The sequence below is a fragment of the Prosopis cineraria genome, unplaced genomic scaffold, assembly GCF_029017545.1.
Source record: "Prosopis cineraria cultivar Desert tree isolate PC_DT_omini unplaced genomic scaffold, ASM2901754v1 PC1, whole genome shotgun sequence".
Classification (NCBI taxonomy): domain Eukaryota; kingdom Viridiplantae; phylum Streptophyta; class Magnoliopsida; order Fabales; family Fabaceae; genus Prosopis; species Prosopis cineraria.
Window position 1 is genome coordinate 50869265 of NW_026555332.1, and position 18569 is coordinate 50887833.

General features: G+C 32.1%; 3 protein-coding genes across 3 annotated transcripts; 1 reads left to right on the top strand and 2 right to left on the bottom strand.

Annotated features, from left to right (window-relative positions):
* Positions 1 to 1775: 1775 nt before the first annotated feature.
* Positions 1776 to 3868, bottom strand: LOC129321343 (protein EARLY RESPONSIVE TO DEHYDRATION 15-like). The gene is made up of 3 exons (XM_054967085.1): positions 3710 to 3868; positions 2392 to 2734; positions 1776 to 2187 (listed from the first exon to the last, which is right to left on the bottom strand). Exons 2-3 carry the CDS (start codon positions 2699 to 2701, stop codon positions 2126 to 2128), a joined length of 372 nt encoding a protein of 123 aa, XP_054823060.1. The 5' UTR covers positions 2702 to 2734; positions 3710 to 3868; the 3' UTR covers positions 1776 to 2125.
* A 4621-nt stretch (positions 3869 to 8489) lies between these two features.
* LOC129304426 (protein GAST1-like) lies at positions 8490 to 9627 on the top strand. The gene is made up of 4 exons (XM_054944075.1): positions 8490 to 8741; positions 9126 to 9197; positions 9290 to 9323; positions 9404 to 9627. Exons 1-4 carry the CDS (start codon positions 8670 to 8672, stop codon positions 9583 to 9585), a joined length of 360 nt encoding a protein of 119 aa, XP_054800050.1. The 5' UTR covers positions 8490 to 8669; the 3' UTR covers positions 9586 to 9627.
* A 3708-nt stretch (positions 9628 to 13335) lies between these two features.
* LOC129294499 (uncharacterized) lies at positions 13336 to 13928 on the bottom strand. The gene has a single exon (XM_054932933.1). It carries the CDS (start codon positions 13874 to 13876, stop codon positions 13526 to 13528), a length of 351 nt encoding a protein of 116 aa, XP_054788908.1. The 5' UTR covers positions 13877 to 13928; the 3' UTR covers positions 13336 to 13525.
* Between the last annotated feature and the right edge of the window lie 4641 nt (positions 13929 to 18569).

Sequence of the window (18569 nt, forward strand, 5' to 3'; positions counted from 1 at the left end):
AAATAAATATGTCAAAAAATGAGTTTGAAATTAAATTATTTTAATGGAACTATAACTATATATTACTCAAACCAAAGTTACGCACGACTACGATAAACAAGAAACAAAGAAAAATAGGCGTTTTCATTCCACGCTCATCATGAGCACCAGGTACTTGTTAGCAGCTTGGGCTCGTCCAAGCCCTTGATTTCATCTTTAACTAATCTCTGCTATTCATTTTAAAATTATTTTCAGTGTTTTTAACATTATATTATTAAAATAAAAATTTATAAAAATTTTAATATTAAATATGTATGTTCAGAAGATATATAAATAGTTAATTTATAAAAACTATAAAAAATTAATATTAAATTAGATAATTCAAATTAAATACGGTCAGAATGCTTGTAAACTTATTTATTTTATAATTTTTTATTTTAATGAATATAAAATAAAAAGAGAAACTTTTAAATTTTAACAGTCATTTCATCAATAGTGATGAGTAACATAGTATTTATCCTCTACTAAGTAGGGAAGACAATCCAAATTTAATATTAAAATTTTTCATATTTTTTATTTTAATAATATAATATTAAAAACACTGGAAAATAAATTTAAAATTAACAACAGATATCAATTAAAGATGAAATTAAATGCTCATCACTGTAACGAGTGAGAAATGTAGATGTGAAAAAACAGACCTACAAAGAAACTAAAAAAAGAAAAAGGCAAAGAGCTAACTAGTATCACCTCCTGAGAGAATGGAAGTTGGCTTCTCTTCATTAATTTTTTTTTAAATTATAATCTTAAATATTGAATTTTATTTTAAAAAATAATTATATTTTTAATTTCTTCATTTATTTTCATAAATTTAATGTTTTAATAATAATTAAAAATTAAAAAAATTAATTTTATGAAATATTAAATATCAATCATTTAAAAATATATCTAATAATTGAGATGAGAAATAAAGAACAAGTGAAGAGAGGAAAGAATGGTGAGAAGTCAACTCCAAAAAAAATGGCAGGGGTCTGATCATAGGATATTGCTGAACTGTTGCATCTAACACGCACAGACACACGAAGTTAATTTTTAAGATGAGCATTGAGGATGACGTGCTTTGCTGGAGCATTCATGCATCTGATGACTTTTGCCGAAAGAATGAAACACTTAAGCCCCTAAGGTCCCATTTTGTTCAAAAAGATGGATAACTTTCCCTTTTTAGTTTTTACCCATTTAATCATTTCCTGTTTCTTATTTTTATTATTTGTCCTCTATTTAGGAAATGGAGAGAGAAAGGAATAAGAAATTTTAATGAGTTTAATTTTTTGAAAAATAAAATTGAAAATTTTTGGTTAAGTTTCTCTACTTTTTTTCCTAACATTCTCTTTTCATTAATTTTTTTTTTCAATTATACTAGATTAAGCATATTAATGAATACTGATAGTATAAGTTAGCCAATTCAAACGAATCCCTACACATTTATACACTAGACAAGATTTAAAATAGTAGTTTTTAGTCATATTTCCATGAAATTTTCAACCAAAAATATTAGTGTTACATATATATATATATATATATATTGAATTAATATTTACAGTTTTGCATGCTTGCAGATGGTGCAAGAAATATTTGGCAAAAAATTAAAGTAGATAATGGGAGAAATATGAAAATAAGCCAAATTATTTATAACTAACAATGAAAATCACCAGAATTTTCATAATTGTTGTCTCAAAGCATATAAATGCGAGTCAATTCCATCAGGCCACAAGCCTTCCCAATAGAGAAACCAGAAATAAGTGACACAATGGACTCCAATTTGTCATTTTTTTTCTTTTTTTTTTCTTTTGTTTACATTTCTATAGCACTTGTTGCAGCCCTTACATTGCAATACACATTTGTTTGACAACCTTTTGAACTTCATTGTTCACCAAAGGATACAGTGGAAACAATGCAGGGTAGCAGGTAGGGACAGATGAAAAGTCCGATCGTTGCCTATACAGAAGTTACAGAAAGGTAAAGCTACAGAAAATATGGTGAGTACTAAGTAGCTTAATTGACCGCCAGCCCAAGTCTGGCAAGCTCATGGATCACGGCGAGTTCGGTCCGGTTATTGAATTCACAGGTACCTACATCTTAGGTTTGCTTATGCGGTTGGGAGCTTTGCTCCATGCTCCGTTTTCACCAAAGTTTTGGGACGAGTTTCCGCTGAAAATTAGAAGTTCTTCATTATTTGTAAACCAATATGAACAAGACAAATCACAATTCTAAAGAAACATTCAAGCATAAAACTGCTTCATTGAAATAATTGATGAGTTAAAATTTCCAATCTGAGTCTCCTGTTCTAGTACCCCCAAATCCAGAAATTTCCATTAGTTGTTAGGCACTAAATTGACAACTTCTCTTTCTTACCTTCAGCCTCGGAAAATTGAATGAATTCCTCAAGCTGAGCTTCCATCACAGAAAGATCCTCATCAGCGTCAAGATCAAATGTATCAGGCAGCAAATCAAGCACATCACTGCTATCAAATTCATCCTCAGCATTGTTATAATAACCTTCCTCATCCTGTTGCTGGCTGAGCCAATAGTCATGGTACCATGTCAATGTTGTTACCAGCTGCCACCATTCTGGAGAAAAGTCCTCCACTTGGCGGAAGGCAGCAGGGATGTAAATCGGAGCATTAGGATTTAATGTTGATCTTCCTCCAGAGAGTAATTCCATCTTTCGAGTTTGACTTTGATCCTTGTTCTTTATCTGTGTCACAGGGCCCAATGACAGATCATCAACAGTACTAGGCACTAGGCAGGAAGAAGAGTTAAATCGAATATGACATGTTACTAATATACACATACAGGACTGCCCATATAACAAAAAACAAAAGCATGTGCAAACAATCCCATTGGCAAAGCAACGGATGCTTGGTACTCTGAAATTACTTCGAGGGGGGGGGGGCATCCAAGAACACAAGGCTACTTAACTTTCTGTTTTCAGATCAAAACACAGAAGTTACTCGTATTTTCAGGTCAAAACAATTCTTGACTCCTTTGCAGTTTCGACCTCAATAACGTCAGTAGACTTCGAAACCTTAAGTCCACAGTCACAGTATGAATTTGCTGACGCGTTTTATTTTTTCAACATGGGATAAGTGTTTCTCCGCGTGATTCAGACCCAGAGGAACCAAAACAGTCAAGGAACAAAGATAAGCAGTGAATTTGACGGAGCGGTTGACAATTCCATGACTCACACGAGTAACAACCATAGTAATTAACATATAATTCACCATTTTGTCCAGGGCCAAGTCATCAAAACTAGCACATGAGATAATAATATTGGGAATCTTTCGAATAGTCAGTCATAAAGAAACTGGAAGATTGAAGATATTTCATAATCAGATCGAGAGGTTCTTTTGCTAACAAAATATTAAACTGATCTTCCTGAGTCTCGCAAAATGCAGCGGCAAAGAACCAAAACCACCAAATCGTTTAAAACCGCCCATCCTTTTCCAGTTACAAAACACAATTGGCTCATATATTTTCATCATCCTTCGCAATAAAAGCAAATTCTTGAAAACCACTCAACCTACAACACCTCAATTTTTCCCTCGGTTTCATCTCCTTCCGCGCAGGCCAAGCAGAAATTCAAACACAGGTATTCACGTAAAATAAAAATAAAAATAAACGAAAACCCACGAGATCGCGAACAGATCGGAGAGGAGAGAGAACAAATTACCTGCAACGAAAGAAAGGCGATGACTAGTTCTGACCAATCAACGAAGCAAGAACGCGTAGACGATGCGAAGTGTTGAGAGTCAGATCGACAAGAAAATGAATAAATAGACGGGGCGGGGTTCCGAGCCTTCGAGGCAAAGGTTCGGAACGAGATGGGGCCCGCGGGTTCGATGGAAATAATGCACCGTCCACTGTGCACCTTCGGACGCGCCCGGGAGCAGCTAGTGGGGTCGATAAAATGGTCCGTGTGAGGCGACCTTTGTTGACTCGCTTTTCTGGCTTTATAGTCTCCATGTCTATTTGCGTCTTTTTAAATTTGGGTTAATAACAAATAAAAAATAAGTAAAACTCGTCCACATGATAATTTATGGTGGGATTGAGTCATTTACTATATCAGTCAATTAGGTTTCGCAAGCATATTGCTAAGTAATCCTCGTTTTGTCACAGCAATTTTGTGGGTATATCATTCTAGGTGCTACCGCGGTTTTAGTGTTTTTCTAAAAAAGATGGGACTTTCATTGTGCAGTGACCTGACCCTATTTAGCGCGGGCCGGGGCTGGTGTTAATTTTTACTCTTTGAGCGGGAAAAAAAAAAAAAGAATGCTAGGAGGAAAAAGAAGTCCCTTTGACGATTCATGTGTTTGGTTTGTGTAAGGAACTTCTTTATTTGAAGCATTATGTTAATTAGACACACTCTTTAACCACACAACACTATTGTTCTTTTTTTTTTTTTTGGGGGGGGGACGCTTCAGGACTTGCTTCATAGGTCTTTGTTCAAATTTTTTCACGTGTATAATATCAGTAAAACACCAAAAGCTGAAGTTGTGTGGCTGTAAGTATGTTTCTATATGGTGCACCTTATTGACAGTACTGCTGCAGGTTGATGCAACAAGAATCTCTTAACAGCGCTAGCAAGTAATGAATCACACCATTGGTCAATACCGGCGCGTCTAATTCTTATCTAGAGAACTCAGTTGAGCGTAGATAGCTACCATTCTTTTTACACCAAAACAAAACACAATGATCCAGTCTTGTGATTACAAAGTATTGTGTCCAGTCGATTATAAAATCATGGAAATCATTATCCAGTTACACTAATGAATTTTCATATACAAGAGCATGAGGGAAAATTTTAAATAAATGCCTTAAAATAAGACAGGTTGTTTCTTTAAAAAAAAAAGATAATTAAGACTTAAACCCATGACATTGTTGATCACGAATGTAATCCTTGCTAAATAAATCAATTTTTACTAACAAGCCAATTTGTTAATTTCTTATAAACAAGAACAGAAGTCGAGTTTCAAAACATTCTTATTGAAAAAATAGATAAAGTATTTGGAATTCAATAATTTTGAAAATACTCCTTTTGGTTATATTTATAGAGCAAATAGAAAAAAAATTATCATATTTATAAATCCCCTCATTAGATTTTTATTATAAATTTTCTCATTTTACAATATTAAAATGAGAAAATATATTAATAAATATATATATATATATATTTAATAGGGATAAAGTTAATAAATTATTAAATTCTTAGATAGAGTTAATGAATTTTAATATTTTTTAATTTTAATAAAACATATTAAGAGTGTTTTATAAATAGAATTATAAGACTGATAATTAAAAGGGTAACGCTGATTTGCTTAGACAACACTGCTCCTGGATCGCCAGGTCCCATCAATCGCACATATAAGATGGACTCAAGGCTTAATTAGCCATAGATTGCATGTCTAAGACACGGGGATCATAGGTCCAAAAAATCTTCCCATAATGAGCTTCATGCATATGGGCTTGTTGGTAGCTCAGCCATACCCGAACGCACATTCATGATTCATGTCATTAATTTATATCTTAAAACTTAAAAGTAAAAGTGCCCATTAATAATAACCATTATTTTGAAGTGTGTCCATATGTAATCATATAACATTTAAAATTTTGGATTCAAAAATGATAATCGTGAAAGTGTGAAAGCGTGTGTTTGGATAATATCTTAACTTAAGTTGTGATGATTCAAACCTTGGTTGAAATGTTAAAAGCCCATTTACTCATGTTTGGATTAAAAAAAAAAATAGCAACTAAAGTTGGGAGTTGAACAAGCATTTTTCACAAAGCTGCTACCCTTAGCTTTTCAATGTTGCATTAGGTGGGTGATGAAGGTTGGGAAGCATTCAATGATTTTTAAATATTTTATAAGCTTCTCTCTCTTCACTGTCTCCCTTACTCAAATCCTTGCTATGCTTTGTTGTATTATCTTCACCTCCTTCTCCTTTGCTCTGTTGAATTTGACTTAAGATTGTCACTACTACCTAATCTCGATCGTGTGTGTTGCTTGCGTTGATTATTGCTTGTCATTATCCCTTCTTCTTGTGTCGGGAATGTGATTGAGATAAACTTTCTTTAGTTGTCCACTATATTATCTTCATCTTCTTATTCTTTGCTTTGTTGGAATTTGACATGAGATCGTTGCCATTGTCGCCGTCGTATTAAGATCTCAACTATATTTGTTACTTGCGTTAATTCTTGCTAGCTGTTGTCCCTTCTTCTTGAGTCGATAGTGTCCTGGTTTTAAGAGTGTGGTCGCTGTCATCCATTCTTTTCCTCGCTGAATAAGCTTCTTCTTTGCCTTCTTCCCTGCCTTTAGTATTGCTCACATCAAAATCACGTACATGTGCCGATGGGAAGAGAGGCCATTGCCTTGGAAAAAAAATATGTTCTTAAAACACATATGTTTTATGGTGAATTTTATTATTTAATTCTAACTTTTGAATTTTAAGATTTTTTCTTATTAATTATAATTTTAAGTTTAATAATTTTTTACTTATTAATTAATAACAAAAACATAGACAAAAAATTTATGTTGATTTTTATTATTAAATATCTCAACTGACTTTTAAATCAAATTATTTAAATAAATTTTAATTTATCTAGCTGATTTTTTAAAAAATATTCAAATATAAATTATGTTATTTTTTAAATTTTAATTTACTACTTAATTGAATTTTAACTTCAGTTCTAACTTTTTAATCTAAACATACTCAAAGTTGTTCTGTGCAAACCAGGTTAAAATTGGAGCTTTGTGTATAAACAAACACTGATTTCCACGCAAGGGAATGCCTACATTGGAATTGAAGTCTTTCAGGGACGTTTTGTCGTTTTTGTATTTGCATAGTTCCGTCGTCAAACGGCGTATAATTAATTTTACGCACAAGTCATCTAGTAACGTCATTGTCAACTCGCAGTAGTCAAACGCTGATAACAGCTTGCTTGCAATTTTCGCTCTCTCTCTCTCTCTCCTCTCTCTCTCTCTCTGTGTGTGTGTGTGTGTGTGCTAGTTCGCATTATCAATAAAATAAAGCAGCTGAAATTGCCATCAAACGCTGCGTAATGTATACTAACAACAATGGAGAGAGCTTGAAACGACAGTAACGCGTGCTTATTGTAACACAAATAACAATATCCAATTTGGATTCAATAAATAGTATAAATTTACTGACTCCCTCCATCCTCATACACATAAGAGATTTTCTAAAAAAAAATTTATCTTTAACTATAAGAAGTTATTAACATTTTTTTAATAAATAAATCATTATACCTTTATTAAATTAGAAAGAAAAAGTTAAATACTCTCATTAATTTACTGTAGAAAAAGATATTCATTTTTTATTTACAATAATTATGGATAAAATTGAAATGTTGCTATGCTTTTAATTTGATAACCAACTTTTATTGAATTATATAATTTGATCAAAAATATTTTAAACTCCCTCTATCTCAAATTATAAGACACTTTTAAAAAAGATTCAGCGTCTCAAAATATAAAATACTTTGATAAAATAAGGTTTTATTAATAATATTTTTTTAATATCACCCTTCTCATATATTTTCTTTTTTTAATATTTTTTCATCAATAGAGTATTAAATGAAGGATATTTTTAAAAGTTTATATTTTTATTTTAAAAAAATAAGGTTGTAAATTGTATTTAATAAGCTTTTATTGGTGTGTAAAATTTTATTTAAAAGTATTTTATAATTTAAGATGAGAGAAGTATATAAAGACAGGAGGAGTATTTAATAAGCATCTCACGTGATATGCTACACCAATTATCACATGACACTGTAAGGCATTTAATTTCAATTTTTGGAAGTAATAACACACACACACACATAAATACTCTAATTATGAGGGTTGTTTTGATTTTTTAAGAAACAATTTATATTGATAATTTTTAACGTTGATGAAATTCCATAACTACAATTAAAGTTTTTATTAAAAGAATAAATTTACTGTATTTAAATCCAAAATCCCATTATTTTTTACAAGGAAACTAGTAAATTCAATTTGTTTTGGGGGGAGAGAAAAGAAAGATTCTAATATCAAGTCCCAAACACAAACAAGAATAAAAATAATGGGGTTCACGGGGATGATGCTATTCACCAAGTAGGGGGATTCCAATGCTGATTCATACGTAGAATTTGCATGAAAAGACAGAAAGAAGATGGTTGAGAAATTATGGAGTTTGTTTGTTCTGGTATCGCTCTCATGAATTAGTGTCTGTGAAGGCCACGTGTCAGTTCCCACGTGAAAGTGGCCACCTGTCCCATTCTGATGATGCTTTTCATTCACATGAATGAATACTAGCCCATTCTGCAGAACCAGCACCTGATTGACCAGCCTATCCCTTCCAATGTTCACATACTTCAATAAGCCACTCCATGGTTCAAGTTCCGATTTCAGAGAAAGGCAATGAATTGTTTGTGAAGGGGAATGAAGGGTCAGAGTGGGAATTAATTTCGGAAGAAAAGAAGGAATGTGATAGCATGGAAGGCTTTTACAGGCTTTAGAATCTGTATCTTGTGTTTAGAAAAGACGAAGGTTTTGGCGCGTTTCTCTTTAAAAGAAAGCTTAAAGTTCCTCAAGACCCCGTAGTTGAGAGAAACAACTTCTGATTCTGTGCGCAATGGCCACAAAACTAAGATCCGTTATGCTCTCTCTGGTTTCATCAATGCTGCTCCTTCTCGTGCAGAACCATGCATGCAACTAAGACACTCTCTCATATCTAGTGAAAGCTTTAGGCTCTGCATATATACATTTATTTATATTCCCAAGCGAGATTGTTTGGCTATTTTTCTTAGCTGTTCCGTTACATCATGCACGCAGGTTTGGTCGAATTTCGGTCAATGGATCTCATGTTTGCTGCATTTGAATGTCTAGTCCAGGACCCAAAAGAAAAAAATTTCTAGTCGTTGCCTAGATTTCTCTCTGCCATGTTAGCCAATGACAACTAGCGAACAATACCACTTCATAATACGTATAGTCGTTATGGGTTTACAGTATAATGTCATGCATGTGAAGTCTTGGAAATTGGAATGATAGTGAATATAGTGATGAAGCATGATGACGACGGTGATTTCAGGCAGAGATTCTGATGGACACCACGGAGGCTCCGGCTGCTCAGCTAGGCAACAACACTAATCACCTTCCCACTGTGAGACTTTCCTCTCCCATGCATAATCTCACTGCTCTGTCCATTACTTTCTTATTTAAGCCGAAGATTTGATTGTCGTTGTGTTTCTTCAGCGTGGCATCACTGAAGGCAGTCTTCAACCACAAGGTAAATATTGAATAACCCCATTATGAAAGCAGAGCTTGCTTATTAGTTTTAAACTGGAATGAGAAATTAACAGATCTCAGAATGTGGGCCAAGGTGCACACAGAGGTGCTCGAGAATGCAATACAAGAAGCCATGCATGTTCTTCTGCAAAAAGTGCTGTGCAAAATGCTTGTGTGTGCCTCCTGGAACTTATGGCAACAAGCAGGTGTGTCCTTGTTACGATAACTGGAAGACCAAAAGGGGAGGACCCAAGTGCCCTTGATCCTCTGCAATCTCATGCGCACAATCTAAACCAGCATCTTATATTACCATACATACAGAATTTTCAATTTAATCTTCTCACCTGTTTTTCATTTTTCTCTTTCTACTTTCACTTTATTTCTGTGCCTCGCATAGAGAATAAGCATTTAAAATTTCATGCAAAAAACAAAAAAAAAATAGTATGCGCCCATCCTGAAATTGCTTCTGCAATACATTCGTTCAGTGGATCCAAATTTACTTCTGTACAATAAATTTCAAATTTGATGAAAAAAAACATAATAATTCAAAATTAATCAATACAAAAACACATAGTCAAGCAAAACTATGCTGAACCACTTGCTGCCTTCCTACCTCCTTTGCATGTCCACTTCATGTTTCAATACCTTTAGGAGAAAAAAGAAAAAAAAAAAAAAGTTCCGAACTTCGTCTTTTGAGCTCTCATTATATCGTCTTGCTCGTCGTTCTTCAAGATGATGTCGCCATGCTATGAACATGCTGGCTTTACTTTATCGAGAGTTCCTTTCCAGAGCAACAGTCTTTGTTTCCCTAGTCTTGTTTCCAGCTGGGCCTCTTCTATGTATTTTTGTTGTTGTGGTTGTAAAACCCATCTTATAATAGGCCAGTTCGCCTTTCTTGTGTTATATTTACTGTTACAGTTTGTTGATGTTTTTAGCTATGACCCATGAAATTTAAATTTTTTGGGTCTTTATGTTTGTAATTGTTTGCTTCTAATTTAATGAAATTTGATCGTTCTTCCAAAAAAAAAAAAAACCACGTTCGGTTAGCAAACCTCTAGTGTTAAAAATATAAGGCTATGACTGCTTAAACTAGATCTTAAGTTTGATACCACATGGATAGAGGAAGTGTCTTTGAAATTGACATAATCGAATAGTCGTGTGAAAGAAAAAAAAAACAATTCACTCAGCTAGGAAATGGTAGTTTGGTAGAGGGAAAGGAATTTGATTTTTCTTTAGCGATGTTTCAAATTTAGATTTTATAAATAGAACTATCCTTATTTAGATCATAATCCGAGGAAGATTCTACCAGGTCAAGGATTAATTTTATCCTTAAATTTTTTGCGCAAGATCTGCGAATATCCTAAACTAAATTTTTTGGGCAAATTTTTTTCCTGAAACTTTAAAAAATTCAATAAAAATGCATCTACTTGAATGTCGCGTGCCTTAAAAAAAGTCAACAAAACAAGTTCACTTAAGTAAGTAATAGGTCAACAAGGATAATAAAAAAATAAGACATTGAATTTTAATAATTTAAGAATAAAAATGACTCAAAAGCAAGTCCAAAAGACTCACAAACCTTACATAAAAGGTTCAAGAGCAAAAATAAATAAATCTCCAATTATATTAGTCATGGTACAAGACATAACATGACATAATTTTTTGCTTTAGAAGCAAGACTCACGCATGTTGCGAACTTGCGGTGCATTTTCTTTCTTGAGGAGAAAAATACTAGAGAACAATTTTAAAAAAATCTAAAACATTTTAAGAGTTGTATCGATTACATTTAAGATCAAGCTAATTTGGTTTGTTAATTCTGGATGTAATAAAATATTAAAAACTATACAATAGGCTGCGCGCATTCGACTATAAAATTTGAGCTGGACTATAAATAATACAACCACCAGCCACTTACTGCTACATAAATACTCTTTCTGGCTCTTGATATAAAACGAAGTTTGTAAGCTTTTTTTTGCCGCGAACACTATGTTGAAATTTCACAAAAAATAATTAATTATTATAAGATTTATTGAACTATGCATAGTTTAATTGCTAATAAAATTTATGATAATTAATTTTTTTATGTAAGATCTTTTTCTTTTTAATTATTGATATAAGAGGAAGTTAGAGCAATTAATATGCTTTCAATTTTACCCCTTACTTATTGTTATTTTAATTCCTATAGTGCAATTTATTATAGTTACTAATTAAAAAAACAGTAGAATTGAAAAAAAATATAAATTTTCAAATAATTTTAAAGACACATCGACCATTTGCCAATAAACATGAGATTGATTAAATTTACCTTATATTAATGAGTAATGACTGTAATAAAAAAACATTAATCGATGATAACTACCCAACACGAGGTGTTAGCTGAAAGCACATTCGAAGCAAAGAGAAGCAGAGGGCGCATAATTTTGGTGGAGAAGTAGGTTGGCTTATCACTCACAAAATCCTGGGGCCCTTGTCCTTGGGTAGTTGGTGGCACGCTGAAGCTAACCCATCCATCACATGTTCACTCCGATATTTTAATGCAACGCATGGTCCTCCTTCCTCCACACAACAATCCAACACAGTGGTCAATCCACTACCAAGGTCAACTACTCCTCTCCTAAGAAGCAGGGAACGCAACTGTAATTATTATTATCAATGTTCATGCACTCTGCTTCTGTGACCAAATGCCGTATAAAATTATTTTCTGAGCTTTTATTCAATCCCTATGCGTTACTGACTTTTACACTGCTTTATTTTATTCCTCTCTCAAGCGCCCGCCATTGAATGACCTTCTTTGATTTTTTTTTTTTTGTTATCTCAATTTTTGGCTATGCTACTGCTATACGCATTAATCATAGTAATATTTACGAACCAGTCATGCATGTAATGCGCAGAAATTCATAAATTCTCATCAAAATAGTACTCCCTCCGTTTTTTTATATAAAAAAAAAATTACATCACACGGTTTAAGAAAATTAGTTAATCATAATAATTATATTTAAAAATAAAAAACTAGACTAAAATATCCCATATTAATTAATATAAGCATACATTAATTATTTCTTGTTAATATAAATTATGAGGGGTGATTTAAAAAATATGTAATAAATACTTATTAAAATTTGTGATTTTGCTTATATAAAAAAACAAATAAAAAGTGACAATTTTTTTATAAATAAAAATGGATTAGTACTTAATTACTTATTGAAAATGAAATTCATTCACTGATAGTGGAATGAAGGGAAGACAAGGCTTGAAAAAGGAAACAAGCTTCTACCTAGAACCACCAGCAGTGCTCATCATAAACATAAACCGTGTATGAACAAGCACTAAGACCGCTCTTTGTGTCCGATATAACCTCAACGTACGACTGGCATGAGGCAAATCTCGGTGTATCAAAGAATATAATTATTGCTAAATTTGAGGCATGCAGTAATGCTCAGGCTCAAAAGGGGCCCGAACTTAACGTGTTAACTACCTCAACCAAGCACAACGATTAAGCAAGGGAGCACATTCATGGGATATTCGGGTTTATATAAAAAGTTCTCTCGTCAGTCACACGCCGTGGCATATTCTCCAACGCGAAAGCTCTTCATATATCAACCTTTGGGGATCTGTTTTCACTCATTGATTTTCACACGGGGGTTACTATGCACCGTTGACAGTTAACTTCGTCCACGTTTCGTTAATTTTCCGTTGGTTTCCAATTCCACCGTTCGCATACAGAGTCGTGTCTCTGTTCTGCTTCCATGATCGAGGAAACCATATCCACCATAAAATCACTAGATAGACTTGTTCAACGAAGCCACGAAGAAAGAATCGCATTAAAGTAGACGAAGGATAAAAAACAGAGAAGACAGTACGTCGAAGACATCGTAAAACATAATAATTCCAGAGCTTCAGGAATCACGACCTTTCACGTTATGAAAGCTCTGGTTCTATTCGACGACGATTCAAGAAGTCGCATATACAGGCGCAACTTATTTTCTCGGCAGGGTGAAAGAAAAACTGAGAGAAAATTAAGCATTGAAGAAGATAAACATAAGATTCATGGGTTTTACAGAATCCTCTCAAATAAGCAAAAATACATAAAAACTAATTAAAACGAAAAAATTGAGATTCTAATTCTAGCAAATAAAAGAAAAGAAGAGAGGGCTGTATAGGCATAACAATTAAGATCTTTGATTGGGTTTATGGCGAAAGCAAGATTCAAATATTGTCAAGGTCGTCACCGTCTTCGATCAAGGCCACCAAAGAGAGGGGATTTATGGAGTATCTGGACGGCCTCTTCTCGACCTTACTCATGTTCACAGATCGCTTCTTGCGATTATAAAGCAGAGCATATTTAGAAGGGTGCTGCGGCTTCTTCTGCTGCTGCTCCTGAGGACGAGGATCTTGGAAGGGGAGAGCCGAGGGTTTAGCAGAAGCAGATTCCAGAGACGAAGGAGAAGGCTGAGGACGAGGGTAAAGGAGATCAGTGGGGAAGAAGTTGTATTGTTGAAGACCAGCCATGGGAGAATATTGAGAGGAAAACAGAGAAGGTTTTAGGAGAGTGTGCATATGGGTTGGTGGGAGAGACTTGGTTGGGTACTTGGGTTGATGTAGGCACTAAAGGTAGGGAGGGCTGCATTTATAGGCCGATCAGAGAACAGGAGGAGCTGTTTAAGTTTGTGGAGGATTGGGAATTGCCTGTCTTGGAGATCTATCCTAATTAGTCCGTGATTATTAAGCATTTAGATTTTAGTTATCCCCGCTTAACATCACGTTTCTCTCTTAATTATTTTTTTGTCCATCATAAATTATATCATATGTAATTAAATACTCATCAAATTCTATTTATAAATCAATTACAACATATTTTATTAGTATAAAAAATATCAAATTTTATTAACTTTATATAAAAATTTAATAAATTATCAACCTCATTATTATTAAATATACATACTTAAACAATATATTTTGAAAGAGTGATAAGTAAGGCCCTATAACATTAATATCAAATTAAAAATTTTAATACTGAAACATGATATATTGAATACTGAAATTTGAGAATGTTAATGTTAAAAAATTTTAATTTAATATTAATGTTTCTAGAAGATCTTTATTTATTATTCTCCATATATTTGTGTTGAAAATTTAATTGTATAAAAATAAGTTTAAAAAAATTCTTCCATCTTCAACTTATAAATAAAATTACCTATTCCATTCCTATGTTTGTTCATATTCTCGTGCTTGCGATTCTTTTATCGTTGCTAACATTTCCATTATGTGAAATTGTGAGCTACATTGCGTTTGTTTGGATGCGTGGGATTTAAATTTAAATCAAATCTTTCAATAAGATTCATAAAAAATTATGAATTTGAATCATACATTTTATTATAGTTCATTCGCAACATAGTTAATTGAAATGTGAGCCACGTTATTCTTTCGTTGCCATTCTATTTTCATTTTTTATCTTGTCTTTTTTATGGTCTTTAAATTTGAATTTGAAAAAATTGCAAATCATCTAAACAGGAAATTTTAAATATGTAGATTTTAAATGTAAAATTTTAAATACAGAATTTTAAATTTTAAATTAAAAATTAAACCCAATCTCGCTAATCCAAAACTTACCTAAATCCACAGAATATTACCCCCCCATACACACAATTCTTATATCTTTTTTCTCTTAAACAATAATTATATTATATTTCAGCCGTATATTTTCAATTATATTTCATGTATCTCTCTGAATGCTAATAGCTAAGTTTGCCTCACTCGTGTTTTTGTCCCGTAATCTCTCTCTTTCTAATAGCAGAAGTTATATTGATGGGGAATGACACTCAAGTCTCTTTACTGGAAAAAAAAAAAAATAAGTTACAAATACAACATTACAAAATTGTAGATTTGATAAGTAAAGTTGCAAATTCCTAAAAATTCAATAAAAAAATTAATCATTAAATTTTTTGCATTTTATAAAAATAAAAAATGAGTTGAAAATTCAAGACAATAAAATTATAGATTTACCTCATAATTTTGATATTTTGTAATTTTATTTTTTAAATTTTTTATTTCATCTTCTTGAATTTGTAATTTGTTTTAATTTTAATAGAAAATATAAATCTTAATAATTAAATTTAAAAATTTCAAATTATTATTTAAATACTTTCAAGGATTTCCAACTTTATCCCTTAAATTTGTAATAATTTATAACTCGCTTACCCCATTTAATAAAAAATGTAGATTTTAATGATTAGATTTGAAAAACAACATATTATTATTTGATCATTTGTGGAAATTGACAACTTTATTTTTTAAATTTGTAATTTTTTAGTTGAATTTGCAATTTAATTTCTTTAGAATATGTTGCATTATACAAAAATATCATCTAAGAATATAAGGGACCTACTTTTCATTTAAAATTTAAGAAGAATGACACTTAAGACCCTCTCAAAAGAATTTATTGTAATGAGAGCTTATTAATTTTTATTGGACATTATCTTATAAAAATACTTACATGTTATTGTTAAAAACTAAACCTTAATTTATTAAATTTTAAAAAAATTAACAAAAAATATAAGTTAAAATTTAGCTTTTAATAATATCATGCATGTGTTTTTATAAGACAATGTTCGATATAAAACTAATGAATCCTTATTCATTGTGATAAATTCACTTAAAAAAGCTTTAAATGTCATTCTCCCTAAAATTTACAATGAATTTACTTGAATAAAATAATTCCTTTATACTCAAGTGTCATTCTGGTTTGTTATCCCTTGATTATAGGTTATGAATACGAGCACGAGGTGTTATTAATTCACTTTCAACCGCAGGTTTTTCCCTTATGTTATCTTTTTTAAATCAGACTGATATATCTTTTATTTATTTGTTTATTATATGTGTGATAGGTTATAAGCTGAATTTTACATTCATTCAAGACATGGTTTTGACGAAAATCACCCCCCTTGGTTCAAAAATATAAAATATTTTTAATATAAGATGTTTACAAATATAAGACATCTTAGATCTTTCAAGATACAATTAATGATGTTTTTTCAAAAATAATTTTAACTGAGGATGTAATTAATAAAATTTTTAATCAAAATACCTTGTTAAATAGAAATAATAATATAAAAAGCATGTACTTTTACAAACAATTAGTTAATTTATTAAAGGTGTAATTAAGTTAAAAGAAGCTTATAATATTGACCGGACAAAGTATGAAATATTTTAACATTAAATTTATATGAAAAATCTATATTGATATTGATGATTTTATTTTATTAAGTTAAATTTACACTACTTCTACTCTGATTTGTAATATACTTTTGGAAGAGATATCATCTTTTAAAATATAAAACACTTAGCTACAAATAAAATTTTATTAATTATATTTTTCAATATTATACTTTCCATTACAAAAATTCTCAGGTAGACCAAATATACCGCGTCATTTATATCTGTCCAATTAAAATATTCAAAGTCATCTAAATAAAATCTCATGTGATATAATTTTAATTGATTTCATTCTTATAATAAACTAATGGCCTCATGGTAAAATTAATGATTTGGTTACTTCTACATTCATATAATGTTATAGGTATTTATACTCTTTTTCTCACTTTATAATATTAGGTGTTCTTGGTCGACTACTTTATAACTTTTTTTTTTTAGGACTAGCCTTGAAGATGCAATTGACTTCGCACATTAATAAGAAAATATTACCTTAAATTATAAATTGAGTCAGAATTTTAACAAGTTAATTTTAAACTTTTATAATTTTATACTTGCATGTCCAAACCTATCAACAGGCAACCTTCAAACCAAAAAAAAAGGGCAACCTTTGTACTAATTAACAAGTACTAGTACAATTTATGGAAATGACATATTCAATTAAAAATTCAACTAATCAATTTTTTTTGGGTAAGAAAGGAGGCCAAAGCCCAAAAAAAAAAAACTAAAAACTAATAACAATCTACTGCTCACCCTATATCAACAAAAATAAAATCCTTCACTAACAAAGGAGCCACATGCCAAATCATTAAATCATCACGGAAATGCCAAACTTAGCCAATGTGTTAGCACATTGGTTACTTTGCTGACAAATCACTCTTACCTTCACTTCCCAATTTCTTTTTAACTACCTATGTATCTTCCCCACCAATCTATTACCATCCTTCTTCTCTTTCTGCATAATTTGTTTAAACAAATTTTCTATATCAGTTTCCAGTTCTAGTTTCTTTATTTCCATGCTCCAGGCCAAATCAAGACCATAAACCATCCCCCAAGCCTCAGACACCTCAACATTGCACCAGCCAACCTTCCTCGCAAATCCAACCACCCATTTCCTTTCGTGGTCCCTAATAACACCCCCACACCCAGCAAGACTACGATTGCCCCTTGAAGCTCTATCAGTATTTAATTTCAGCCATCCTACTAAAGGTCTTACCTACCGTCGATTCTCACCCCTACTCCACTTCCTCAATTCTAACTGCAGCCCACTTTTAACAGCTTCAATATTTGCTGCCATATCCAATATACACCATCTAGCATTTAGCACACTCTTCTTTCTACTGCTGTTAAACAAAATATTGTTCCTTTCCTTCCATAGCATCCAACAACCAATCCTAAAAATAACATGTCATTCAAACCCCTGTACCCTCCTACCCTTGTCACTCAAATTCAATTCAAGCCATTCAATCAACTGCAACCAAAAAAAACACCATCACTCTTTACATTAGTTAAAGATTGCCACACCTCCTTAACACTCTTACAATCCCGAAGAGTATGCAAGGCAGATTCACCAAGACCAAACTTAGCACAATTAATAGGAGCTCCAAACCTCTTATGCCTTAGCTCCCTTATGTGTAGCTTGTCAAGTGCCAACTGCCACAAAAACATTCTAACACGCTCAAGACTTGGCCATTCCCAGATTAAAGATTAAAAAATGGAAGGCACACCCACATCATTACTCATAACCTTCTTATAACCACTGCGAACAGAATAATCCCCACTGCTCTCTCTCCTCCATCTCAATTTATCAGCCCCAACCCCTTCTTCAAGAGGAATTATAGCCATAATATGATCAATACAAGAATCAGAAATCTAAACTTTAAACTTCCTCCAATCCTACTCCCCACTTCCATCAACAACATCTACAACCTTCCACTATTCTACCTTTGTTGGTAATTGTTTCATAACCACATCCATTAGCCTCATATTATCATCCATCCACTTATCATATTAAAAAGAAGTTGATCTACTATCATAAATA

Excerpts from the sequence above, each read along its gene's own strand:
- LOC129321343 (XM_054967085.1), bottom strand. The coding sequence starts at position 2,701 with ATGGAATTACTCTCTGGAGGAAGATCAACATTAAATCCTAATGCTCCG. Across the intron at positions 2,188-2,391 it reads TCAATTTTCCGAGGCTGAAG|CGGAAACTCGTCCCAAAACT; the intron begins GTAAGAAAGAGA and ends TCTAATTTTCAG.
- LOC129304426 (XM_054944075.1), top strand. The coding sequence starts at position 8,670 with ATGGCCACAAAACTAAGATCCGTTATGCTCTCTCTGGTTTCATCAATG. Across the intron at positions 9,198-9,289 it reads ACACTAATCACCTTCCCACT|CGTGGCATCACTGAAGGCAG; the intron begins GTGAGACTTTCC and ends GTGTTTCTTCAG. Across the intron at positions 9,324-9,403 it reads AGGCAGTCTTCAACCACAAG|AATGTGGGCCAAGGTGCACA; the intron begins GTAAATATTGAA and ends AACAGATCTCAG.
- LOC129294499 (XM_054932933.1), bottom strand. The coding sequence starts at position 13,876 with ATGCACACTCTCCTAAAACCTTCTCTGTTTTCCTCTCAATATTCTCCC.